Raw genomic sequence first — 26,518 nt, forward strand, 5'->3', positions numbered from 1 at the left:
CGCCCTCACACAGCTTTCCATTCTCACAATCACAAGCATTGATTGTATTGACAGCAACCATGGGCTTGTGGAACTCCTTTTTCGCACGCAGGATGCCCTCGGTCAACTCTCTCCACGTCGAGGGTCGGCGATGTACGTCCAACCCCTCCATATGCCAAAACAAGAAGCTGATCTCTCAATAGTGCTCCCTACGTATAGTACTGACTCGGTCTCTCCGGGCTTGCCAGCGAGAGAGGTCACAAAGGTTGCGCTTCGTCTCAAGTATCAGATTGAACAAGTCATTCCTTGTGAGCTGGACGAATCTAGCATTACCAATCCCAACAGCAGCATCATTACCAACGATGTTAAACGCACCGCAGAAGCCGCTGGCGGAGAGGAGTACCGCTCCTGCGTTGTATTTTGTCTCTTGGTGTGCTCAAGATGGTTCAAACTCCAGGCTATCGACGAACTCTGGGACGCTGGGCTTCTCCAATGCCGAGCAATTGCATGCGAAGTCATTGCCAAACAAATGTATGTGATAAGCCCGGCGTATACCGATATGACTCACTAATGGTGTCTAGAATTGAATCAGAGAAGGATGAGAACTGGCTGATGAAGGAAGCGCTGCTCAAACGCTACTCCATTCTTCGCAAAGGTGAGGAAACAGATCCCATGAACGTCGTCGAACGTGCTGTGGATATGCATGCCCTAAGAGTGCTCGGGTCGTCTGGATACCAGAAATGTATCAAGTATCTCTGGAGAGGCTGGTTTGTGCAAGATGATGAAGACCCTTCGCGGTTCATCGAGTACGAAGACAAAGACAACACGGACTACTGGACACATCTCAATCCGGACAGAATGAGGGTACCCATGTACCAGAATGTCCTCTTGATCTTCTTCTCGCTTCTTTACTTGGGTCTCTACACTGCCGTTATCAACACCGTGAATCCTAGCGGAGACATTGATGTCGCAGAAGGTCTTTTATACACAATGACGCTTTCTTATCTGTTGGACGAACTGAACAAAATAATGAAGATCGGCAGATACTACATCGGTTTTTGGAACGTCTTCAATTTCACTCTGTACACGCTCCTCGCGGTCTCATTCGTCCTTCGCATGGTTGCACTTGGGCATTCGTCTAATGTCGACGACACAGAACGCCAGCACTTCAATCAGCTGAGTTATGACTTCCTAGCATTCGCGGCTCCCATGTTTTGGATGAGGTTACTATTGTTCCTCGATACCTATAGATTCTTCGGTGCAATGCTAGTTGTTCTTAAAGTCATGATGAAAGAGAGTTTGATCTTCTTTGCCCTGCTGTTTGTTGTTCTGGTTGGCTTTTTGCAGGCCTTTATTGGAATGGACAACACCGACTTTGACATTCCTGTCACCGGAAAGATCATACAAGGAATGGCCAATACTATCATGCAGAGTCCGAATTTCGAGGATTTTGAGGGGTTTGCCCCGCCATTCGGCATCATTCTCTACTACATCTTTAACTTTGTTGTTATGATTAGTATGTTATAACTTTTCCCCTCCCATACATCTAAAACTAACAAGAAATCATAGTCCTACTCAATATTCTTATTGCGCTATACAATACCTCCTACGAGGATATCTCGGGCAACGCAGACGATGAATTCATGGCCCTATTTTCAGGAAGGACGCTTCAATTTGTGCGAGCTCCGGATGAGAACGTTTTCATTCCACGTAAGAACACATGGCCCAAATCTTTTGAATCTTCCAAAAGATAAAAAAAAAACTAACTATATCTCAACAGCTTTCAACTTGATCGAAATATTTTGTCTGATACTGCCATTTGAATGGTGGATGAAACCCGCTATCTATGAGCGTCTCAACAACTATGTTATGGGCGTACTCTATTCCCCCTTGCTTGTTATTACCGCCTCCATTGAAACACGCGAGGCACGTCGAATTCAGTGGAATCGGCATTGTGGTGAGGCCGATGACAACATTCATCAAGAGTGGGAAGAGCTCGCCGCCGATGTGGACTTTGATGCCACGGGCAGCGACGACTGGGGGAAAATTGTGCACAAGACAAAGCCCAATGTGGAGGTTCCCACGACGTTGCTCGAGATCAGAGAACTCAAGGATCAGGTCAGGGCTCTGACTGAGTCGATTCGGGCTCTTGAGGCGAGACAGGAGCAATCCGTCGTGAATGGGGAGTTGGGCAATGGCGCTACGTCCTAAATTTCGGGTTCTTGATTCACACCTAATATCCACACATGTACAAGTTGTCATTATGGCAAGCCTCAGCTGGTTTTTGTATCTATACACGCGGTACTGTCAATTATGTCTGGTCAAATCCTTGTAACTAGGTACAATATGAATACATGTATTTAGATACATTTACTACATTAAAATACTCCTAGATATTAATTTTTCATGTAGTTGAAAGCTGTGCTGGGTACATTTCAATCCTTTGAGCTACAAATGTATTCCAAAGGCTAGACATAGCGTGTAACAGTACCAGTTGACATGTGCCATCATCAAACGTCCTATGGCAGGGTGGTTTAAATTATGTACTCAATTTTCGATGTTGTGGTCGTAAAATTGGAGTGTATATGTACGAATATAGGATTCCAACTTTCCCATTATCGATGATCATAACAAACTTCCTATCAGACCCCAATGACGGGGAGTAAAACACCAATGCCTTACAAGGCGCACAACATATCATTCATTAGTCGCGCATAATGTGTGAAAAAACAGAAAACGCCAAAATAATGCATCATGCCGGGGGAAAACAAATTTAACGAAAGATGATTTTCCCATCGCCGAAGGGGGGAAAACAAACAAACGCTGAACTCCGAAAACTAAACAAGCAAAAAGAAACGCTTATCGCAAAGTTGGGCGCATAGAAATATGAGAATATTGAAAAAAGATATAAACGTCTTTCAAAACTTGAAATTGAGCGTCATAATTCATGCCAAAGGTTGTTGACTACTGGTATAGACGCCCTCAAAGTCTAACTGGGCCAGCATTCCATTGACTCTGTCGATTTCTCGACTCAAATCCTCGACGTTGACAGCCAAGCTGCTGACCTCGTCGAATCTCCGTCGCCGATTGGCATCCGCGATCATCTCCGAGACGAAAAACTTCTGCTCCTCAAGGACTATTAGCCGCTCGCGGAGGGTTTTCTCCTCTGTTTCAAGGGCTGATATAGCGCTGCTGTTGTCGCTATTGATGCTCTGTCCACTTCCATTGGCGGTATTGCTGCCATATTTTATAGACGCCAAAACAGACGTGTGCGGTTTGTTCCCGGACGGGCTGGCTGTAGCGCTTCGAATTGAAGCACTAGGTGAAGGGTTTCCATTTGGTGTAGCATGTTTCAAAATCTTAGGTAAACTCTTCAGCGGTAGCATATGCAGGTGAAGGAAACTGCTTGCTTGCTGGTATATAGCCTTTTGCAACTTTTGCTGGGTTGACGAATTTGTCGGCATGTCGCGTATGCGACGAGCAGCCGTATCATATTGGGCGAAAGAATCTATAAGTCGCTTCCGAACTTTCGAAGCGTCGGTAAGTTGAGAATGCGTGGGTGCTTTATTAGGGTCCCTATATCTTGTCATGAGAAACAATACTAAATGATAAAAGCAGGACAAAAAAGACTTACTGTAGTAGAGATAGTAACTTCTGAAATCTCGGGAGTAGAAGCCTTATCCCTCGTTCGAATTGTACGAGGTTTTCATATGATCTGACAAGCGGTGCGTGTTTTATTTTTTCTTCCTCAAAGTCACGGCGACTGAAAAGGGTCGACCTGCAGTCTTTGCACAGTCTTATGTCGATGTTAACCTTGGATGGTACAGACTTTTCGGAAGAATTTTCTGGCTCTGTTGGATCAATTAGTAAATGAGCTGAGAACACGCTATGAGATGATCTTACTCGACAAGACAGTTAAGCCAACATCGATGGAGCAGGCAGTGGCCGGATCCCCGCAAACAACTCTGCCACAAGTTCTGCAGTGATGCCTTCGGAAAGAGTAATTTGAGAAATCTTGTTGACAGAAGGGACAGCGCAAAACACTCCCATCATCCTGCCAGCTGACGATAGACTGCTCAATCTCTCGGCGCTGATCTCCTTGCCATCCCAAAGGCCATAATTTGCTTGCGCCTGGCTGTATTTGGTCTACAGGTAGACTTGAGAGCGCTTGCGTCAACCGACTAAGTCTTTTCTCGAGTCTAGATACTTCTAGAAATGCTTTATCGACGGTGTTTTTCCTTAATTGTGAAAATGTATCTGTGTGGTTTTTTGTAAAGCCTAGGAAATTTTCTTAGTATGGCTGGGAAATTTGCAAAGATTGGAGAATCTCACCATTATGGTCATTGTAACCTTCTCTTGACTTGTAACAGGTCTCGCAAACACGACACCACATGCCTCTAACAGGCTCATGATATGCAGCTCGTGACAGCTTCATTTGATACATTGTATGATCCTCGCAAAACAGTTGGCCGCATTTCCTACAGTTGACGCATCCGTTGGTTGCTGTAAGCCTCTTCCCACAGCTCGGCTCATAGCAAACGTCAAATGGTCCGCGAGGTTGCCAGTGTTCGCGAGTCACAACCTCATCAGGGTCTGGTTGCCGCACTTCTACCGATGCGGTGACTTGTCGTGTTGGGGCGATGGAAGGGGGCTGTGAGTTCTCGTTGGATTCGAAAACGTCCAGCCCTTTTAGTTTTTGATTGAGGACTGCTAACGGTTGGAAGCGCTTAGCCTTATCCATCTGGGCTTTGAACCAATCTTTGACCTCATCTTGTCTGATCTCCTCCAGGTTTTGATGCGCATCGTCGAGGTGCCTGTAGGACATGTGTCAGCGGATCGGAACGGCGAGGAAGCTCAGCTCGCGAGCATACCTATTCAACTGAAGCAATGTTACCTACATTCATTAGCGCTCTCTCGAATTATAAACTTGAAGGAAATGAAGACGATACGGACCATTTCCTCGTTGCATATTGGGCACGCCAGTTGCGTGCCGGACACCGTCGGAGCGGCTGATATGGAAGTCTCGGCATTGTCGAGACTGATGCGAGAGGCGAGGTCTTGCGCCTCGGGGGAAAATTGCGAAGCCGAGGCCGAGGCCGAAGCTGACGCCTGCGAGTTCAGGGACAAGCTGCTCGTAGAGGGAGATAGTCGGCCTTTGGGCTGCGGAGACGGAGTCGAGGTAGCTGGAGAGAGGTTCTTCCCACTGCCGAGGACGCGGCCTCCACCCAGCACCCTCCGGGCCATGGTCTAGGCGAGCATTAGCCGATGCTGCCGGTATATGCTGCAGGTATATAGGGCAAGGGCGTGTGGGAAGTTTCAAGGTCAAAAAGCACCCCTCCGTCAACAGAGTCGGTGGAGCATTGCGAGGCTGCAGCTTGCCGGGAGTTGAGGCGGAGACTATAATTAGCGCTCACCAGGGCTTGGCGTGCGGGACTCGCCCCGCACAGCGTTTCTTCGTATCGCTTGATATAAGATCTTCACCTATTATAAATTATAGCAGCAGTAGTACTAAAGTTATTAACTCAGGCTGCTCATGTGGTGGTAAACCACTATTGACCTCAACACTATAATAACGGTGAAATTTATCCTTTGCTAAGATAAACTTCTGATGACGAGTTCATGTTTGATATCAATTGATATTTTGTCTCTTCTGAGCAGTCAATCTATGGTTTATACATCTGTGTATTATACTAGAAGCCATAATTCTCTGGGACATGCATAAAGAGCGATGTAATATCCGTCATCAGCCGCCTTTTTCACATAAAAAGTGCAAATTGTATCACGGCGTGCTGGGGTGGGCTCTGAATATGAATATGAAGGGTAAGCGGTAGCCATCATTGTATGGGCATATTTGTATGTGCAAAACAGGCATTGTACGTACCTTGAACTATTCTGGTCGGCTAGGTGTGGGTGCTAGACATAAACGTTCGCGGCTAGGCAGACTTTCCACCACCTGACCATAATAAAACGGCACCCTCATTACAAGGGGTTTCTTAGTCCCTTATGGTTTTAACAGAAGAGGAAAAGATAGAGAGAGAGGCAGAGAAGAAGAGGAGAAGAGGGAGGAAGAGAGAAAGAAGTGGGTGTTATGGGCCTCAAAATGGAAGGTGCCCCAGGTGCCGGTTCGCTCCTTCCTCAGTTACCTGCAGGCTACAAGTACATCCAAAGTCACATGACTAACACTGGTATAGGCATGAGTCAATCAAGCCTGTTCCAAAACAGTTCCCATACAACATTGAGTACCATGTTGTAACCAGAGCCAATCCTGGCAATATACCACACCTTACAGTAGCAGAGCACACAAAATAGGCCGGGATGGGGATCCGCTCATCATTATTATTACTCACCTAGCAATTGACCTTATTAATATGTTTTCCTTGGTCTCTTATAGTAGTTTCACAGTAATTTATATTTAATTCATAACAATAGTAGTTCAATATGAGATACTAAATGCCGAGCCTTGGCACGAAATGAACGTGGCCAATCAGCACCGCGGACGTATCAGGGTGCCGTCGCCGCAGCTGCCGCCAAACTGTCTTCTTGCTATTTTTTTCTCTCCCCTTCGTCGACGTTCTCTTTCTCGAGGGACATCATCCATCCTGTTTTGCCCTTCAAATCAGAGTTTACCGCCGGCACGCTCTTTCTTACGCATGAGTGCGTAACGGATTTTCTCGTTTCGAGTCGATTGACCTGCCCGCGTAGGATTCACGTGGCAAGATGTAAGCAACCCCATTGCCATCGCGAAACCAACCTGCAGTCTACTAACCTGAGGGGGGAAAAAAGGTCGAATATAGTGAAAGACCCCCAGATCCGAAGCGCATCTTTGCACAACCCTCTACCATTGCAGCTACACGCCTATGTGTGGCCCTTCATCATCGCCTGGCCCGTCTTCTTCTCCATTTATCTGCCACAGGATCTATATGATATTTATATCCAAGGACAAGAATGGACTTTTGTATACTCCGGGTCTATAATCACAGTGCAGTCACTGCTTTGGCTGATGACCAAATGGAGTGTCGACTTCGATGCTTTATTCACGGCCAAACGAGCCAAAACGGTAGACCGCGCTGAACTGATCAAGGTTATCCCAGTCGAGAATGCGGGCTCTGCCGAGATTTGCAAACTGCAGCAGGATGACAAAGGTGGAAAGAAAACAATTTCGTTTTTGTTCCAGAAGCGACGATTCCTTTACTATCCCGAAACCCAGACCTTTGCGCCACTGGCATATGTCCTGGATGCCGAACCTAAGCCAGCCATCAAGACCTTCCTGCAAACCCGGGGATTGACAAGCAAAGCCGAAGTCGAGCGCATTCAACATCATTACGGCGACAACAGATTCGATATCCCAGTGCCGACTTTTGTTGAATTGTTTCAGGAACATGCAGTCGCACCGTTTTTCGTTTTCCAAATCTTCTGTGTCGGTCTATGGATGCTGGATGAATACTGGTACTATTCTCTTTTTACCCTTTTCATGCTCATTGTTTTTGAGAGCACGGTTGTCTGGCAGCGTCAAAGGACCTTGAACGAGTTTCGTGGGATGAGCATCAAGCCTTATGATGTTTGGGTTTTCAGGGAGAACAAGTGGCTGGAAATCACTAGTGACAAGCTGCTCCCTGGAGATCTTGTTTCAGTCAACCGGACCAAAGACGATGGCGGCGTGGCCTGCGATATTCTACTTATTGAGGGCAGTGCCATTGTCAACGAGGCCATGCTGTCTGGAGAGAGCACGCCGTTATTGAAGGATTCGGTTCAACTTCGGCCGGGCGAGGACTTGATTGAACCCGAGGGACTTGACAAGAATTCTTTCGTTCATGGAGGCACCAAAGTTCTCCAGATCACTCATCCTAATCTGGGTGACCAGTCTGAAACAGCTGCTGCAGCCCATGCTGGTGTCCCCGCCCCTCCTGACAATGGTGCCCTCGGTTATGTGGTCAAGACTGGATTTGAAACTAGTCAAGGTAGTCTCGTACGAACTATGATCTACTCTACTGAGCGTGTATCTGCAAACAACGCCGAAGCTCTCCTATTCATCTTGTTCCTCCTCATTTTCGCCATTGCTGCTGCCTGGTATGTCTGGCAGGAAGGTGTCTCGAAAGACCGAAAGCGATCAAAACTCATGCTTGACTGTGTTTTGATTATCACCAGTGTGGTCCCTCCCGAGCTGCCTATGGAACTTAGCTTGGCTGTGAACACTAGTCTTGCTGCAATGAGCAAATTCGCCGTCTTCTGTACTGAACCCTTCCGTATTCCCTTTGCGGGACGGGTTGACATTGCATGCTTTGATAAAACCGGAACTCTTACTGGAGAAGACCTTGTAGTTGACGGCATTGCAGGCCTAGGTCTTGGCCAGCAAGGCGCCAAGGTTGATGCGGACGGGGCACACGTTGAGTTAGCCAAGGTGTCTGAAGTTGGCACCGATACGACGCTGGTGCTTGCTACGGCGCATGCTCTTGTCAAACTGGACGAGGGCGATGTTGTTGGCGACCCAATGGAAAAAGCTACTCTCACTTCTCTCGGCTGGACTCTCGGCAAAAACGATACTCTTACTAACAAGGCCACTGCCACTAATGCAAATTCTCGAGGCTTGGAAGCAGTTCAAATCAAGAGGCGATTCCAATTTTCATCCTCATTGAAGCGACAGAGTTCGATTGCCCATGTTATAACGAATGATCGGTCATCGGGCAAGAAACACAAAGCCACATTCGTTGGTGTCAAGGGAGCCCCGGAAACAATTCGCAACATGCTTATCAACGCACCGCCGAACTACGAGGAGACTTTCAAGTACTTTACCCGGAATGGAGCCCGTGTTCTGGCCCTGGCTTACAAGTTTTTGTCTACCGACGCGGATCTTGGACAAGGCCGCATCAATAACTACACTCGTGAGGAAATTGAGTCTAAACTTCATTTCGCCGGATTTCTCGTTCTACAGTGCCCTCTCAAGGACGATGCTATCAAAGCCGTTCGCATGCTGAATGAGAGCAGTCACCGTGTTGTTATGATCACTGGTGATAATCCTCTGACTGCTGTTCATGTCGCCCGTCAAGTGGAAATTGTTGATCGGGAAGCGTTGATTCTTGACGCACCCGAGAACGACACCACCGGAGAAAAATTAGTTTGGCGAAGCGTGGACGATAAGTTCAACTTGGAGGTAGACCCGTCGCAGCCACTTGACCGCAATATCTTGCAGACCAAGGATATCTGTGTCACTGGTTATGCATTGGCAAAGTTCACGGATAAAAAGGCGTTCACTGACATCCTTCGCCACGCTTGGGTGTACGCACGAGTCTCTCCGAAACAAAAGGAGGACATTCTCATTGGACTAAAAGCTGCCGGATACACAACTCTCATGTGTGGTGACGGTACTAATGATGTCGGCGCTCTTAAGCAGGCCCACATTGGTGTTGCACTTTTGAATGGAAGCCCGGAGGATCTTACGAAAATCGCGGATCATTTCCGCATCACGAAGATGAAAGAGATCTACGAAAAGCAGGTCCAAATGATGGCACGTTTCAACCAACCGCCTCCTCCGGTTCCTGTGCATATCGCTCATGTGTATCCTCCCGGCCCAACCAACCCACACTACCAGAAGGCTATGGAACGTGAAGCACAGAAGAAAGGTTTAGCAATTGCACAAGACGCCGCCAACGGGGCCGCAACAGCGGTAACACAAGCTCCTCAACCGTCAAATCAAAACCTCACTCCTCAGCAAAAACGGCAGCAGCAGGCCCAGGCAACTGCTGCTGGTATTGCCGATAAATTGACTTCGTCGATGATGGAAGCCGAAATGGATGACGAGCCCCCGACCATTAAGCTTGGTGATGCATCAGTCGCTGCCCCGTTCACCAGTAAACTGGCGAATGTCATTGCTATTCCTAATATTATACGTCAAGGTCGTTGTACCCTTGTTGCCACGATCCAGATGTACAAGATTCTTGCGTTGAATTGCTTGATCAGTGCCTACAGCCTTAGTGTCATTTACCTGGACGGTATCAAATTCGGAGATGGTCAAGTTACTATTAGCGGAGTGCTGATGAGTGTCTGTTTTCTGTCAATTTCTCGCGCCAAGGTAAGCGGTCTCTGACAATTTCACGAATGAACGTTTGCTAATACATGCTTCTAGTCTGTCGAGGGCTTGTCCAAGGAACGACCCCAGCCAAATATTTTCAACATTTACATCATCGGCTCCATTCTTGGCCAATTCGCTATCCATATTGCTACACTGATCTACATTTCCAACTATGTTTCTAAGACTGACCCGTATGTTCTCGAATTATTATTTGTTATGCGTATTTGATTGCTGACCTCTTTTGTCTCGCAGACGCCCGGACGATGTGGACCTAGAAGGTGAATTCGAACCATCTTTGCTGAATAGCGCCATCTATCTTCTCCAGTTAATCCAGCAAATCTCAACCTTCTCCATCAATTACCAGGGACGCCCTTTCCGCGAGTCAATTCGAGAAAACAAGGCGATGTACTGGGGTCTAGTCGGCGCCTCCGCGGTTGCTTTCTCGTGTGCGACGGAATTTATCCCTGAACTCAACGAAAAGCTGCGCATGGTGCCTTTTACCAACGAGTTTAAAATCACTTTGACCGTGCTCATGATTTTGGACTATAGCGGCTGCTGGCTTATTGAGAATGTACTGAAACACTTCTTCAGCGACTTCCGTCCGAAGGATATCGCTGAGCGCCGCCCCGACCAACTGGAGAGGGAGAACCAACGTAAGAAGGTGGAGGCTGCTGAGGCCATTGTTGAGCAGGAGAAAGCAAGGAAGGTCTAATTGAGGATGAATGACAATTCTATTTTATATGGGGGATACAAGTGTATAATAGAGTCTTTTAGAGAAGGAGCAAATTTATCACGGAGATAAATTCAATGGATTAGATTTCTCACTTGGCGGAGATCGATTGATAGACTTGAACTAACGTTAAATGTATACAAAGAGGCGCATGTTACAATGTAGTGTTAACATGTATGCAAGTCTACAAAAATGCGCCAATCATCTGGTCACGAGAAGTTGAGCTGCATTCGGCGCTAGCGATGCTTGCAGGCAGCCCCACCTGCCCGCGCCAACCGGAAAACAACAACAAGCAGTGTCTCACTGTCTATCGCAGCCCCGACAAGCCAGGTTGTTCTCGTTTACGCCCCAACGTTTTTTGACTTCGTGCGTTTCTGGTCCCAACCATGATGATATTTGCTACCTGCCACACGTTTTAAAACATACATCTCCAGTCGCATGACCTTCCCGCTGGAGAAATAAGATACATGTCTCGCTTTGACATTGCCTACTCAACAACATTCACTGCGTGGAGGACCTTGCAAGGAATAGTCTGTGACCATGGCAGACAATCCGTCATCGAGCGGCCTCTTGCTGGTCCCATGGGTTTATGACAGCCTCTTGACCATCTTCCGAGTCTGCTTGAATATCTTTTTCCGTGAGGTGTATGCGCCAGGAGCGTGGCGTATCCCCAAGAAAGGACCGGTGATCATTGTAGCCGCGCCGCATGCTAATCAATTTGTGGACTCGATTCTTCTAATGCGCATTTTAAAGCGCTATGCCGGGAGAAGAATATCGTTTCTGATTGCCGAAAAATCGATGAAAGAGCCGTATATCGGAGCCATGGCATCACAAATGGGGGCTCTCCCAGTCGTCCGTTCAATGGACAAAGTCAAGCCTGGCGAGGGTCTTATTTTCTTGCCTAATCCTGAACGCGACCCGACCCTTGTCCGTGGGAAAGGGACTGATTTTACGAATCCAATTTTCATGGAAAGCGGCACACTAATTCTGCCCAAAGTTGGCGACGAGGCCCCTGAGCAGCAAACCATAGCCGAGATTGTCGGCCCGCAAGAAATTCGCCTAAAGAAGTCGTTTAAGAAATTCGATCGAGATCATCCCTTGTACGAAAGCATCAGAACGGGCACTTCGTTCAAAGTAGCCCCTCATATAGATCAGAGCCAGATGTTTGACGCCGTCTACCGAGGTCTTGAGTCTGGAGGTTGCATTGGGATCTTCCCGGAGGGTGGAAGCCATGACCGTCCTAGCCTGCTGCCACTGAAAGCTGGTGCTGCAATCATTGCCTTGGGGACTCTTGCCCGTTCACCGGATTGTGGCCTTAGCATTATCCCCTGTGGGATGAACTACTTTCACCCGAACAAGTTCCGCTCTCGTGCCGTAGTCGAATTTGGCCCTCCAGTTGAGGTTCACCCGGATCAGATCGCCGCTTTCAAACTCGGTGGAAATTCAAAACGCAATGCTGTCGGGTCTCTCTTGGAGACGATCCAAGAGGCTCTGGATTCTGTCACCCAGCAAGCCCCGGACCGAGAAACGCTAATGCTAATCCAGAGTACCAGGAAGCTCTATAAGCCATTACGAATGAAGCTCCCACTACCGGTAGCTATCGAGCTGGGTCGCAGACTTTTAAAGGGATACACCCAGTTCAAGCATGAGCCGAAAGTTATTCAATTATCCAAAGACGTACGAGCGTACAACCGTCAGCTCAAGGCCCTAGGCATTCAAGATCATCAAGTGGAATGGGGAAATGTTCAACGCCGGCCGTGGTGGCTCGTGTTCTTGACGCTTTTATATCGTATTGGAGAGCTTGTCACACTGGCTGTAGCGACATTGCCCTCGGTGGCTTTGTTCTGGCCTGTTTTTGTCACGGCCCGGGCAATATCACATTCAAAGCAACGGAAAGCACTTGCCAACTCCTCCGTCAAGATGGATGGCCGTGACGTTGTAGGAACCTGGAAAATGCTCGTGGCATTGGGATTTGCACCTGCATTGTATACTTGGTATACCTTCGTCGTCACTGCTTGGCTGTATTATTGCCGACATGATGGATACTACGCAAGTGTTGTCCCATGGTGGGTGAACGCTCGATCCTATATACCAGACTATGTGCCGTTTCGCTTGTTTACCGTATTCTTCTTCGGCCTTATGATATCGGTCAGCTTCGCGGGACTTCGCATTGGCGAGATCGGAATGGACGTGCTGAAATCTCTGCCACCACTTATCGTTGCCCTGAACCCTAGCTCATCGAGTGCACTGGTTAGGCTTCGCAACAAGCGGCGCGCCGTTGTCTCGCAAGTCATCAACGTCATCAATACCTTCGGTCCGGAGATATTCCCTGATTTCGAGCATGAGAAATTCGATGACGAAGCTTCTTTGTCTAATGGCGAAGCTGGCATAGATATCGACTACGCAACATACAAGTCACGGTTGAAGAGCATGCCACCTAGTGAACCCCAGACCCCTAGCAGGAGTCGCAGCGCCAGTGCCAGACGGTCGTCTGATGTTGCATATGGAATCAGCAGTGGAACATGGCTGAAACCGCTTACGTCAGGGCCTTCGAAAGATGAGTTGGGTGAAATCAATCGTCGTATTGGTGGCTACTCTAATGATGGGGTCAATTGACAAAAACACGCTTGAGAAGTGGAATATGTATACTTTGGATGCTAGTAGAATGGGTCAATAGAAATACACTACGATTAGCCACCACATCCGTTTCAGTGAATTACATGCATGATTTATTACTATCACACTACAATATATTAGAATCCCTTTAATAAGGGCGCCTAGTTAAGCGGTAAATCGGTTGTACGAAATGGAGAGGATGGATCTTTTGCATGTGTCATGGCCGACGAATATCTCTGGCAAGCCTAACACAATGCATTATATACGAGGGTCTATATAAGACTAATCCTTTGACATTAGATGGCCTTTTTTTTGTAATAACTACTTTATTATAATATTTTACTTATCCTTCTTTATAAAATATAATATCAGTGATATATATACTATTTAATCTTGGTTTATTATTTATTATTTATACTTTTTCCCCTGATAAATAAAGAATTCTTTAAGATGTTGCAATAATGCCTTGGTGTTAGACCATTCAATGTTCCAACGGCTAAACGATAAACGACCCGCAGTGTTGATCAACACCAAATACGGTTCAATTTCACGATTACAATAATTCTTGATTGGTTGGTATAAAATAGTCTATGATAGTAAATTTTTGACATTATATGTCGCAATAGTAGAGCCAGTTCCTTATGTCCATAAAAGCGTCCGTTCTCAGTGTATATATTCCTGCATATTCCTCTTTCACACCTCCGTGTCATCTTCGTATGAAGCGCGATTGAGACACCATGAAGATAAATATACATCATCTTCTCTCTCTGGCCGGGCTTATTCCGGCTAGTCAAGCTACCAACAACCCCCTTGCAACCACCGACCAGCGAGACCTTGACATCCTCGCCACCCAATTAAGCAAGAGCCCAGCATTCGATCTCCTCCGTGACGCTGCTCATACCCAATATATTATTACCATCGAAGAATACGGCTATGGGTCCAGCCTCAATGACCAAACCAAACCCGATATCGATATTGCAATTGACGAACTGGTGTTCAGCTCCGTGCAAAAGGCAGTCAATAATGATCCAGCGCATCCCAAGGTATACTGGACAGATGCACCACCTCGCAACAGCACCAGTAGTCAGGAATGGTTCGGAATATCTGTTCCAGGAGGAAGGTATTCGTACGATAACCCGGATTGTATCTATCGTACCATTCCGATCAGTTATAAATTTGACTATGAAATACACGGGCGTCGTGCAAGAGGTGATCAAGCATCAAGCGACGTAACTTTCTCGTTGATCAGTAACCCGAACTCGCAAAACACAGTTTCTTTTCTGAGTGGAAAAGATCTGCAAGTCGAAGAGGATGGATCCTATGTTATCACCGTTTCTTCGAAGGATTCAAACTCGACAAATCATCTCAAAAGTGATTTAACTGCCGTTCAGCTTTTTGTGCGCAATAATCTTGGAGATTGGAGTCTGGAACTACCAGATGAATTGAATGTGACTATCGTCAACGATGGCGACAAAAATATCTCTAATAACACTGGCGGTACATTATCTTCTGCTCTATCGGATGAGACAATCATAGCTCAAGCACAAGGGGATCTTGCTGAATCAAGTTTCTTCTATGGATTTGGTGCATTGGGGTTTAAAACGCTATCCAATCCAGTTAACAAATTGGGAGCACCCTCGCAATCACAATCCCTGGGCACTCTCACATCCCAAGCAAGCTCATTCGGGTCGTTTAGTCTGGCGGAAGATGAAGCTTTCGTCGTGACACTGAGTGGCGGCAAATCGACATATTGGGTTCTTCCCATCTATTCGTTAGGGATGATCACTGCAACTCCCTGGGACAGTATTGTCAGCTACAACAATAAGCAGGCCAAGCAGAACAACAATGGAACCTTCACCTTTGTAATATCAAATCAGGATCCGGGGGTATATAATTGGTTGAATACGACATCGAGATCGCAAGGGTTGATTATGGGTCGTTGGCAGGGTTTACCAACAAATGGGTCTGATAATAACGACATTGACGTATTTTCTAGTGTGGTGAAGACCGACAATTTGCGAGAATTCTTGCCAAAGGAAACCATTTATGTGAATGGAGAGCAGCGTCAGCTGCAGTTGCGGGATCGGCTGGAAGGATATAATCGAATTCATTATCAGTGATAAGTATTCAAAAAATCATTTTCTTAGAAATTATTGACTGTTAGATAAAATAATAAAATGGGTGCTCCAGATGTCATGTATCATTAACAGCAATAACAGCTCCTTCAATATCCCCTTGAGAAACAATCATCCAATTCACTGGATATTAAGGAGATCTACATGCCAGCGCGACTAAGTATCCGTGCGGCATTTTGTGGGGGATTGAATAGAAGAAATACTTTGAATATGTTGAATCGTCTGTAAAGTCGTGTCCAAGAAGGCAGAAAATCTCTGATCTCGTGCCCTAATATGCAGCTTTGTTTTTGATAGTCGCTGCGACGACCCTACAGTTTCTAAACTTTATCCTGGTTACGCAATAGAGTGCTGCCAGTCACCTTAGACTCGATGTCCACAAATTTCGCTCCGCTTCTAGGCAATTCCGCGTAAACGTGGAAAGCCAACCGGTACAACGCACACTTGTTGACAGATACTGGTAGAAAAAGGAATTATGTTATTTCTCCGTAGTTATAGTTATAGCATGTTTCATTTTATGTGCTAATTTATGCAGTCCTCATCTATAGACACGCCGGTCACCCGTCCGGCAAAGAACATCACAAGGGTGAAAGCAAGAGTGGTATCAATTCCTAGACACATTCCACATGCAGCGCTTCGATGCTTTGCGCAAATGACAAGAGAAATAATGAAGTCTCCGATACAAATAATCTCGAGGGTTTCCTACCACTTGGCTTCCTTGCGTGATTGAAATTCTTTCAAAATCCCGACTTGGTTCACCAAAGCCTCAACCCAGGCCTTCAAGTCTGCGTCCGACTCCGGAGATTCGGTTCCGAGCTTTTTGAAGAAGTCACTGCGATAGGGGGTGGCTGACATGGCAGCATTGAAAATGGGTTTGATCAAGAAGCCATGGTGAGGCTTAAGCGTGTTTCCGTAGGCAGAACGGAACGAGTCGGCTAGTTCCTTGCTGGGTGTGCTGATGTTTTCGCTGAGGGCCTGGGCAGTGAAATCGAGACCACTAGATGTTGATTCGTTTTAGTAAACGAGGTAATTCATGATTCTTGACTGGTAAGAACTTACCGAACAAGCCAAACGAGACCTTCGGCAGCAGTATGCTTTTTCGTCTTCAATTCGTTGACAACAAGAGCCTGCAGTGTCTCGGACTCGGCGGGAGCTGCAGTCTGGCGGTCACGGATTTTCTAATCAAGCACGCCATGTGTCAGAGGAGCCAATTCCATAGGAGGGGTCAGGAGAGGACAAACCTTGACATTGCCCAAGATATCATTTTTGACTGGCGTGAAAGCAACGGAACCGAGAACGTCTAGGAGAGTTAGAAACAAGACAGCTTCTGTATCCAGTTCCCAACGTACCAAAGAGGGTGGCCAGAGACTCTGCAGCTTCCAGAAACTCGGTGGTCGAAATGGCGTTGTCGTTCGCCGAGTCAACGGGGACGTCAACGAAAGACTTTTTAACAGTGCTGAGCCACGGAGCCATTTTGCAATCGAGAGATGGTGTTTCTTTCTTCTTTCTTTTCTTCCGGGAAATAGGGACTTCGCAGGCGTGGGTTGGAGGAGAGAGGACGGACAACAATTGACAATAGGGGGGGTGCTCAAGCGGTGAGTCCAAGTCGTGCTACACTGGCAACAGCAACGGCGGGGCGTGTACCTAGCACTCGGCAGCGGGGCACGGCCGGCTAGCCGCTAGCCACGCACTTAGCCGTCTTAAGCCGTCTTAGCGCCGTGCCAGAGTTGCAGCCAGGGCCGCAAACAATGCAAACATGGCTCGTGCTGGGGCTAGTGTGGCTGCTACGCCACACACCGCCCAAGCTACAACGACGTCATTGCTTCGATGCGCGCAGTAAGTAAATTCGTAACTGCCCGCGGTGGAGAAGATGACTACAACCTGCAATTTCTCTTCTCTCTGTAAACCATAGCTCGTCTAACTACGGTATATCATCATGCTCTCTTTGACTATCCTTTGTTGCTAATGCACAATTGAGTCTGAGCCCCGAGCACTTCGCCATGGTTGATCGCCCCGATGGCCAAGCAAACGACGATACCTTCCAGGAGGAGCCTGAGCAATACCGCGGGCTGGACCCTGCGTCTTATACAGCACAGCGCCTAGTGAGTCTCTTAATACCGATGTTATACCCTGCGTCGCAATAACTAAGCTGCCACCTTCGCCAGCGCCATGCATCTGCTCGCCATCTTCACCTAACATCCCGGCGGTGCTTCATTGGCCCAGTGCCTGACGATTGGGTACATAGCCATTCCAAGTCTTGGTATCGATCGAGACTGGAATTCAAGGATTACGCGGCCAAGAAAACCACTTTTTCGGCCAAAACATCTTCATTCGAACAAGCTCAGCGCCACACTTCCCTCGACGCTGTCACTGATTCCGACAACACTAGCCCTTCACCGGAAAGAGCATCGGACGATACACCGGAGCCAGAACCCGAGCATGAATTATCCTCCAGGACACCGATCGCGAGCCACAGCTCTACGAGCAATGAGTCGGACGATGAGAATTCCAGAGACGATGATGTTACGATCCGCGGGACTACTAACAACACAGTGGCATCCAGCTCGTTTGTTACTGCTAGAGAGTCTCTGTCATATGAGGAGCCATCTCCATACCTATCTCCCACACACTATTCACTGCCAAATACTCCTGCCGAAACAGGCGGTGCTAGTCCCAGTCTGAACGTTTTGGCGCCGCAAGACACTCGCGCCTCACAATTATCAACACCCGCCGCGTCTGCTATGGATGCAGAGTCAACGACCTCTCTTCTTCGTCATAGGGACAACAAAAAGGCTTCTGCTAAAACTCTTCGTTCGCAGGAACCTCAGCCCCATGATAATCAAGAAGCCGTTGCCAATCCACCAGACAAAGGAGGAGGCAGACTTGCTCGCTTCAACCTTGAGGACAATGTTTTTGATCGACAGCAGCGTATTCGCTCACGAATAGAACGGACACAAGATAAGATATCCGCTCATAGGCCCCGATGGAGTAAAGGGAGTGAAGGCGAAATGGTCAGAGCACAAAAGATGCTGGTGCGGGTTGAACAGACTGCAAGAGAACTTCCGCCTGACTACTCGGAAAATGACAGTTTGCGGATGGAGTCGAGGGAAATCGCAAAATGGCGCGAGTATGTGGTCGTATGTCGCAAGGCTTCTGACGAGCATGCTCCCTTTACGCTGAAGATGTACAAATCTCGCGTCATCCAGGATGTTGAAAAGTCTAGCAACTCTGCATATTACGAAATTCCTCTCAATCACACGAGAACTAGGGTTAATCTCTATTCCTCGCTAGACAAAACCGTCGTTATTTGGCACCCAGACAAACGAGGCACCCGGATCTACATTGTGAGACCACGATCTTCAGCACATGCGGTCGAGTGGTATACTTTTATAAGACAGGCATTGGGCTGGCATCGTCCAACGTCGCTGTTGATCAATGTTCCTGATCTGGGCATATCTTTGGTATTCAAAGACCCATTTGACCAAGACCACCTCGGCACAAAGGGATCGCAAGATAACGAACCAGTGAAACGGTCAAAAGAGAAAATAGCTGCTGCAGCTATCATCCGTGAATGTATGAGTATGATAAAGGAGCGAAACGAGCGGTCTCAGGTCTTGGAAGGGTGGTCCAAAACAGCGAAGATGGGCTTGGCCTGGAAACGGTTCGACCGTTTGGAATGGATACACGGTGCTAACGAAGGCCAGATGTATGGGACTATAGCAATGCAGAGCTCCCATGATCTCGAGCTTCGTCCGAAACATCATTATCCCGCCACTGTGAAGTCCTCTAGTAATACAACAGAAGAGCCAGCTCCTCTGGAGGGCTTTCTCGTCCGGCTTACATCGCAAAGTGGTGCACAGCAGCGGTTCGGCAAGAAGTTCTACAAGAGGCAGTACTTCTACACTCAAGATCGCTTCCTCTGCTTTTGCAAACAGGGTAAAGCAATACCTCCTTACCCTTCAATTGAAGAAATAGAAGGGGATGCTATGCCTTCTCATGACGCCAGTTCCCAAGTATCCTCGTCTGATAAAATCGACCCCTTTTCAATCCGTGATGACAGCATTGCTTGGCTAGACAATGGCAATGAGGAGTTCATTCGCAGGCGAGATGAAACTGCATTCGCTCACTTTATGAGAACTATCCACAACTTGACGAATTCAGACGGTTATTTGGATCTCTGCCAGGTGCAAAACATCCAACCTCTAAACAGCGGTCAAACTTCACAATCAAACAGGCAAAATAACCAGAATGACGATTGCATATTCGAAATAACTTTAGACAATGGCCTTGCAGTCCAATTTGAAGCACAAAACAAGGGAATTAGAGATGAATGGGTAAAGCGTCTTGATGAGTTAAGTCAGTACTGGATGGCGCGAACGAAAGCAGATGCGGATGAACTCAGGGGGATTCGTCGCCATAACCTCAAATTGTTAGACATTGATGAGAGGACCGAATCCATTCTCGGACAATTTGCTAGCAAGTGGGAAGTGAAGAGGGCCGAGGCATCGCCACATCTTTACAACATGTGCCATATCACTGGTTGTCGGCCTATCAAGGTAACGTTGGATTGTAGCACCATCTTTCAAATCATTATGACTAACATTTGACAGATGTCGGGCCAGTTGTACCGCAAACCTCGCCGTCGTTCAACGTTTCATCGCTGCCAAGTCATCCTTACGTCGGGCCAGCTTCTAATCTTCCAAGACACCCTTCGCCAGCGGTCCGGTGTTGAGGTTCCCCATATCCACAAGGAGCGTGTGGCTACATTCGATCTACAAGACTGTTACATCTACTCGGGCATCTTGAGTGGAAATGACCTCCTTTACGCCAACCAAACATTTGACAACCACTATCCTGGTCATCATGCGTTGCCACGGATCTACCTGTCTCAAGATGGCTGGACTAGTAGGGATGAGGACACGGCTATATGCTTCGTGATTTGGCGCCCCACACACAAGAGTCTCTTTCGAGCTTCCGAGACGCACGATGGCAAGAGAAACCGAATGCTTCGCCAAGTCTCGGTGCTTGGCGTTCCTGGGCGAAGCATTGTCTTCAAAGCCAGAAGTCGGATTGAGAGGGACCGATGGGTGTTGGGCATAGAGTCAGAAATTGATCGATTGCAAGAAGAAAGGGGCGAGGATGTGAGAATCGTCTAGAGAAGTGCCCACGACCTATCTGCCCACCTAGCAAACCCGCGGGAATTGGTGAGCCTATTCTTATCACATCATTGGGACTACTGATACCCAGCATACTTCATTATGATACATGTATATTTACACTATTCTAGCATGTTAATACCCTAATCTATATAGAGCACTGAGACAAATATAATACAACGATAGAATGTCCCGTTATGCCAATCCACGGAATCATCTCAATTAAAATCAGGCGCCTCTACATGGACAGCGTCTTTGATGACTCTATCCCTCACCGACTGCCTATACCCATCTCCCAGTTCCTTTTGCGTATCCGCGCCTGTCTGGTCGTCGAAGGGCTTATCCCAATCCCACCATTTGAGCCGTCTCATCTTCGGGTACAGCACTGCAATCACACTGCCTGAAATCAGACTCATACTAACAGGTCCGTATGTATTGCTATCAAGCGATTTCCGCGGATCGTCCACATCACCTTCTACCCAGACATGGTTCCAAGGTACAGTCTGCGAGGGTTTGGGACACGGCTCTCTCGTCATAATTTGGTCCCCTGGTAATCCAATGACGCGCTTGATCGCTATATGTGATGGGTTCGCTGGTGATCTGAAACAAAGTTATGTCAGCCACACAGAAATATTTCTGGGATTTCTGTTAATATCCCTACCGAAATGTGACCACCATTCCGCGTTCCAATGTCTTTGTTGGACCCCATAGCCATCCAGAGCCCAAAGGCAGCATGTTTACCAAGACCATATCACTTTCTGTCTGCATTTCCGCGTAGTTTTCATTAAGATACGGCGTCATCGACGGCCCGCGAACCCACATAACCTGGAGCACATGCTCGGAGAAAAATATGCCAATGGAGAGCGCGGGTGCGATATATCGAAGGGCACGTGCGGTCCCTAGAATAGGTGCAGGGAGGGCAGCATATCGTTGTCGAAAAAGATTTATAAAGGAGGAGAATCTGGAGGGTCGTTTGGCGGGCGTAGCGGACGCGGAGATGTACGTAGAAGGATCGGGGGCGCCGGGGAGCCGTTGAATGTTCTGGGCTGTTCTCCTCTGCAGCTCTCTGGCAGAAAGGACGCGTGGTTTGTTATTCGTCTGTGTTGTATTCGCAGACCTGAGATTTGAATTGGCCTTGGAACTGGCCATGATGATCGTAAGGTCCTCCGTCGTCCAAGGGCAATGTAGATCAAACGGAACAATTAAAATTAGGAGAATTAAAGAAAAGAGGGGGGGAATTATTCATTGGATATCATCATAGTGTCGGAAACAAAAAATTGCCATGCAAGTGGAAATCGTCGTTTGTTGCATCGCATCGATAATTACGCATCTTATCCCCGGCGGAACTTTTGCGGGTTAGGTAGTGGGCTTGTTTGCAGTGTTTGCAACATTTGACACTAGGTATCGGTTCTACTTCAAAATAACATATGCATTTGGTTATGACAAATAGGGCATTAATCACGTAAAAAATCTGAGCAAAAACGCTCCTGGCTCTCAAACTGATAATTCGAAACACACCACGAACTGCATCAAAAGAAAGCAATAACCAGATGTCATACTACGCACATCTATTACAGAAGCCTCTTGATTACTCTGTCCAACCTGCACAGGCTTCTTATTCAAATCCTCGTGGCCACCATTGTCATTTGGGGGGGGCTTCCTCTCATTCATTCTCTTCTGGGTCTAAATCAATATCGCTTTCGCTTTTGTCAACAATCACAGTATCTAGCCGAATTCACGCCAATCGCGCTCAAGTATATTGTTTGTTCGGAAATGAAGCATCACGGACCATCCTGGGTCTGGCCTTGATCTTCTTCCGCAGCAGCATCAAGGTCTTCGGGGGTAGGTGGGAAGAAAGATCTATAATTGAATCAGCATTGCTTCATTTAGCGCATGGTAACCTAAACGTCAGACTTACGGAAGTCTCTCTTCATAAGCCTTCACATCAACGGGCATAAAGCTGCAGAAGATCACCCTGTCGAATTTTGAAATATTATCCCCCTTTCTCAAGAACTTTCCAACTTCGTCAATCGCCGCTGTGGCTGCTTCCCTGCTTGGATATCCGTAAACACCGGTGCTGATGGCTGAGAAGGCAATCGAACGCTGCTCATGCTCAACGGCAAGTTCAAGGCTTCGACGGTAGCAACTCCGAAGATGTCTCTCCGCCACGTCGTGATCGAGTTCAAAATAGATCGGCCCAACAGCATGGGAAATCTTTTTGGCCGGCAGATTATACCCATCTGTCATCTTTGCATCCCCTGTGTCGCAGCCATCAAGACTAAGGCACTCCCTGTGAAGACCTGGTCCTGCGGCAAAATGGATGGCGCCGTCAACACCACCGCCTCCATAGAGGCGTCTGTTCGCGGCATTAACAATACATCCCACTTCTAGTTTCGTGATGTCATAGCGGATGTGAGATAAAATATCATTGAGAGACTGAAGCGGCGTAGCAGAGACGTTGGCACGAGGCCTTAAAGTATTAGTCCGGTACAGCCCTGTCAATGTCGGGATTTCGGCAAGTGTAAGGTACGAAGCCATTATGGAAATGCTACTGATTAGTAAAGTGACAAGCTCGTTGGGGTTTAAAGCACCCGGCAGAACAGAAAATGGCTCGAGTATTTCAAGCTCAGAAACTGGCTGCACCCACGAATATGTCTGGTTATATATTAAAGCCAACAAGTGCGCCAGATGATGGGAAAAGGTCGAAGCAGGCCGGAGGTGTCATGGTTCAAAAGACGAAGAAACTATGATCGATTGATTGTAGCTAGCGCGGTTTTGGCAACTTACTAATTAATAAGCTTTCCTAATAAAGGCTAGTGCGCTTTTGTGAAGAAGATCCACGTCTTGACTCTGCTTTACCAGGGACGGATCCCTTAGGGAGAATTCTTAATAATAATCATATATTTAATTCATCAAGGTCTTATACTAGGAATCCCTACGTAGTAATATTACGGCTGAGCCGTATTGTGACGACTACCAAAGGGAACCCTTAAGAGGGGTTCTTAGTAAAAGTCGTATTTTCATTTTTAATTCTTCTTTTGGATTTTACTGTGAAACGCAATCGGCATGATTGGAAACAGAAATCATTAAGCACATCCAGCTTCTAACGACCAGCCAATATGGTCACTCTAGCCCTGTCTTGGAGATCTTTTGAGCCGTAAAGATTCCACTTTCTTCACCTTCTCAAGAAATTTCTTACATACCACCTTTCACGCTTCTTTGACAGTCATAAGACCTCGCTGAATCTGCCGCCTATTAAAGCAGATTTTTAGCCAGCTCGATGGCAGAAGTTGTCCGCTCTATAAGTCTATAAAGAACTGATCTTTGGGCGGAAGACTGACATAAGTATTTAGAGGAAGATAGGCAAGTAGATAGTGAAATTTTATAGTGAAGTAGCGATGAGGAGAATCTCAGGATATACTGCTCACTCGGACTTACCTTTCGCAGGCGGCATTGGCGGCATGTCTGCTTCAAGGCAGGCCCAGAACGCCCGGATGTGCGGAAACAGCCCATGTATTGGTCCATGGGTGCTGTGAACAGTTGCTTTCTAGGGGCAAAGACAGGCCATTGCTGAAAGCCGTTCTCGAGAGCTCTGAGGCTCAACGTGCACAATTGAGGTTTTGTGGTGGTAAGTTGTGCATATCAAAAAGAAGCCGACACTGGAAGGAGAATAACTGCCCCACTGCGGAGCAAGCTTCAGACGTTAGACTAGTGCAACAATTATATCTATTTATTCATGGATTAAGAAGCGTATAAAATATTTCAGATTGTTTACTTAGACTATATATGTCAATTGAACATAGATTTAAGAATTCTGTCAGCAGAAATAGGTGCATAGATGCTGACATAATCTGGCCCTGGCCCTCCTTCCTATTCTAGATTATACATCACGATCGCTTTAGTCTAGTGGAATACTACCTTCTAACACCCCGGCATAGTGCTGGGTGCAGGTTCGATTCCTCTACAATCTCCATCTCCCCTTGGCAGCACCTTCCGTCTTGCGGTGCACCGGGTCATCCCCGATCTCCTCCATCTTGTCCTCTAGGAGCCTTGTCATGTGCCGCACTACATCCTGACACTTCGCCTCGAAATACACATTAAACAGCTCCAGTGGATCTTCATCGCAGTCAAACAGCTCCCACTCCTTGTCGGTGACTGTTGTTGCTGGACGAGCACCCTCAACACCGAGGTCATCGTTGTACCAGTATATCAACTTGTACCGCTGGTCACGCACGCCGTAGTGCGCCATTGCGTTGTGGATCTCGTCGTTGCTCATCCAATACCGGTGGTATGCCACCTGCTGCCAGTCCCGCGGCGCCTCTCCTCTGCTCCTGAGAAGCGGCAGAGACGACACTCCCTGCATGTATGTTGGGATACGGAGCCCTCCGGCCAGGCTGAGGAATGTTGGTGCAAAGTCGACATTGCACACGATGCTATAGCAGACTGTACCTGGTGCTATGAGGGCTGGGTAGCGGATCAGGAATGGCATCTGGAAGCTCTCCTCGTACATGAAGCGCTTGTCGAACCATCCGTGCTCTCCAAGAAAGAAACCCTAGTCCGAGGAATAGATGACCACTATGTTCTCTACCAACTCCTTCTCCTCAAAGTACGAAAGCATCGTGCCCACACCGTCGTCGATCGATTGGATGGTTCGCAGATACCTTTGCATGTACCGCTGAAGCTTGAATTCAGCCAGCTCGCCAGGCGTCCTGAATGTGAAGACTTGGCCTGTATCCTTGTCGGTCAGTCGCATCGACGAGACATCGTCCGGCGCGGGCACCTTTCGCTGCACATTGCTACCCTCTTGATGGACACGCTGTCCCACACTGTCGCTGCCATCGGGCTGCACCAGCCCCAGGTCCTGGTATGTCAAATCTTCGGCCACGCGCATTTTGGCCACCTTGGCCGCCTTTGCACGGTTTCGGTAGTCGTCTCCAAAGGTCTCGGGCACACGAATTGGTTCCGAGTACAGGTATTTGTGTCGGTCATGGCATTCCCACGAGCGATGAGGTGCTTTGTGGTGGGACATGAGGAAAAAGGGCTGCTTTTCATCATTTGATGGTGCAAGCCGTTCCAGAATCGAGTCGATCCATTTTAGTGACTTGTCCGTGATGATATCGGTGACATATCCCTTCTCAGGATGCGTCCCCGACGACTCGATGAACTTGGGGTCCCAGTAGTCGCCTTGACCGGGGAGAATCGACCAGTAGTCGAAGCCTGTAGGTTCGTGGGCGTGGCCTTCGCCAAGATGCCATTTCCCTGCTCGCCATGACACGCGTCATGTCAGTAATATTGTCCGCCAATGAACCCGGGCTACCATCAATCACTTACCGACCATACCGGTTGCATACCCTCCCGAGCGTAGCGCCTTTGCAACGTTTGGTAGGTGCTTATTGATCTTTCCGTCGAGCGTCATCACGCCATTGACGTGGTTGCGGGTATTTGTCAATATCACTGCACGAGACGGTGTACAAATGGAATTGGTCACATAGCAGTGGTTGAACTTCATGCTCTCGGTGGCCAGGCGGTCGATGTTGGGCGTGGAATTGATGCCGGTGTTGTACGCGCTGATGGCCTTGCTAGCATGGTCATCAGCCAGGATGAAGATGATATTTGGCCTTGAAGGACTAGCCATCCTTCCAGTCTGGTATCGTAGTGTCTTGCGGTCAATGTGAAGTCTTTGTTGCAGTTGTCAGCATGCAACCGCAGCTACACAGGCGCACAGCATACATATATGCCAATCCATTAGCGACAATCCCAAAGCCCAGTTGTCGGTTGAGCGTCCTATTAGGGATAGCTTCCAGTAGGATGCCCTCCAAACAGAGTTGAAAACATACTA

General features: G+C 47.6%; 9 protein-coding genes across 9 annotated transcripts; 4 read left to right on the forward strand and 5 right to left on the reverse strand.

The window, feature by feature from the left end:
• Positions 1–59: 59 nt before the first annotated feature.
• TRUGW13939_04092 (uncharacterized protein) lies at positions 60–2,190 on the forward strand (the record flags this gene model as incomplete). Its single annotated transcript, XM_035487269.1, has 5 exons — positions 60–132; positions 183–510; positions 561–1,495; positions 1,549–1,689; positions 1,760–2,190. The coding sequence occupies 5 exons, from the start codon at positions 60–62 to the stop codon at positions 2,188–2,190; spliced, it is 1,908 nt and encodes a 635-aa protein (XP_035343162.1).
• Positions 2,191–2,924: 734 nt separating this feature from the next.
• On the reverse strand, positions 2,925–5,223 carry TRUGW13939_04093 (uncharacterized protein; the record flags this gene model as incomplete). Its single annotated transcript, XM_035487270.1, has 6 exons — positions 2,925–3,555; positions 3,614–3,830; positions 3,883–4,257; positions 4,312–4,793; positions 4,851–4,873; positions 4,933–5,223. The coding sequence occupies 6 exons, from the start codon at positions 5,221–5,223 to the stop codon at positions 2,925–2,927; spliced, it is 2,019 nt and encodes a 672-aa protein (XP_035343163.1).
• Positions 5,224–5,996: 773 nt separating this feature from the next.
• Positions 5,997–13,391, forward strand: TRUGW13939_04094 (uncharacterized protein; the record flags this gene model as incomplete). Its single annotated transcript, XM_035487271.1, has 5 exons — positions 5,997–6,101; positions 6,485–10,045; positions 10,100–10,236; positions 10,298–10,751; positions 11,307–13,391. Coding segments are annotated over 5 exons (6,342 nt in total), but the record flags the coding sequence as incomplete, so codon positions are not given.
• Positions 13,392–14,128: 737 nt separating this feature from the next.
• Positions 14,129–15,511, forward strand: TRUGW13939_04095 (uncharacterized protein; the record flags this gene model as incomplete). Its single annotated transcript, XM_035487272.1, has 1 exon — positions 14,129–15,511. One exon carries the CDS (start codon positions 14,129–14,131, stop codon positions 15,509–15,511), a length of 1,383 nt encoding a protein of 460 aa, XP_035343165.1.
• Positions 15,512–16,225: 714 nt separating this feature from the next.
• On the reverse strand, positions 16,226–16,996 carry TRUGW13939_04096 (uncharacterized protein; the record flags this gene model as incomplete). The annotated part of the gene is made up of 4 exons (XM_035487273.1): positions 16,226–16,520; positions 16,583–16,701; positions 16,765–16,823; positions 16,873–16,996. The coding sequence occupies 4 exons, from the start codon at positions 16,994–16,996 to the stop codon at positions 16,226–16,228; spliced, it is 597 nt and encodes a 198-aa protein (XP_035343166.1).
• A 283-nt stretch (positions 16,997–17,279) lies between these two features.
• Positions 17,280–20,679, forward strand: TRUGW13939_04097 (uncharacterized protein; the record flags this gene model as incomplete). The annotated part of the gene is made up of 4 exons (XM_035487274.1): positions 17,280–17,359; positions 17,502–17,625; positions 17,689–20,079; positions 20,134–20,679. 4 exons carry the CDS (start codon positions 17,280–17,282, stop codon positions 20,677–20,679), a joined length of 3,141 nt encoding a protein of 1,046 aa, XP_035343167.1.
• A 218-nt stretch (positions 20,680–20,897) lies between these two features.
• TRUGW13939_04098 (uncharacterized protein) lies at positions 20,898–21,828 on the reverse strand (the record flags this gene model as incomplete). Its single annotated transcript, XM_035487275.1, has 2 exons — positions 20,898–21,279; positions 21,341–21,828. 2 exons carry the CDS (start codon positions 21,826–21,828, stop codon positions 20,898–20,900), a joined length of 870 nt encoding a protein of 289 aa, XP_035343168.1.
• A 632-nt stretch (positions 21,829–22,460) lies between these two features.
• Positions 22,461–23,316, reverse strand: TRUGW13939_04099 (uncharacterized protein; the record flags this gene model as incomplete). Its single annotated transcript, XM_035487276.1, has 2 exons — positions 22,461–22,539; positions 22,598–23,316. Coding segments are annotated over 2 exons (798 nt in total), but the record flags the coding sequence as incomplete, so codon positions are not given.
• A 1,324-nt stretch (positions 23,317–24,640) lies between these two features.
• TRUGW13939_04100 (uncharacterized protein) lies at positions 24,641–26,314 on the reverse strand (the record flags this gene model as incomplete). The annotated part of the gene is made up of 3 exons (XM_035487277.1): positions 24,641–25,195; positions 25,268–25,938; positions 26,011–26,314. 3 exons carry the CDS (start codon positions 26,312–26,314, stop codon positions 24,641–24,643), a joined length of 1,530 nt encoding a protein of 509 aa, XP_035343170.1.
• Positions 26,315–26,518: the final 204 nt, after the last annotated feature.

This window comes from Talaromyces rugulosus, chromosome II, assembly GCF_013368755.1.
Source record: "Talaromyces rugulosus chromosome II, complete sequence".
Taxonomy (NCBI): domain Eukaryota; kingdom Fungi; phylum Ascomycota; class Eurotiomycetes; order Eurotiales; family Trichocomaceae; genus Talaromyces; species Talaromyces rugulosus.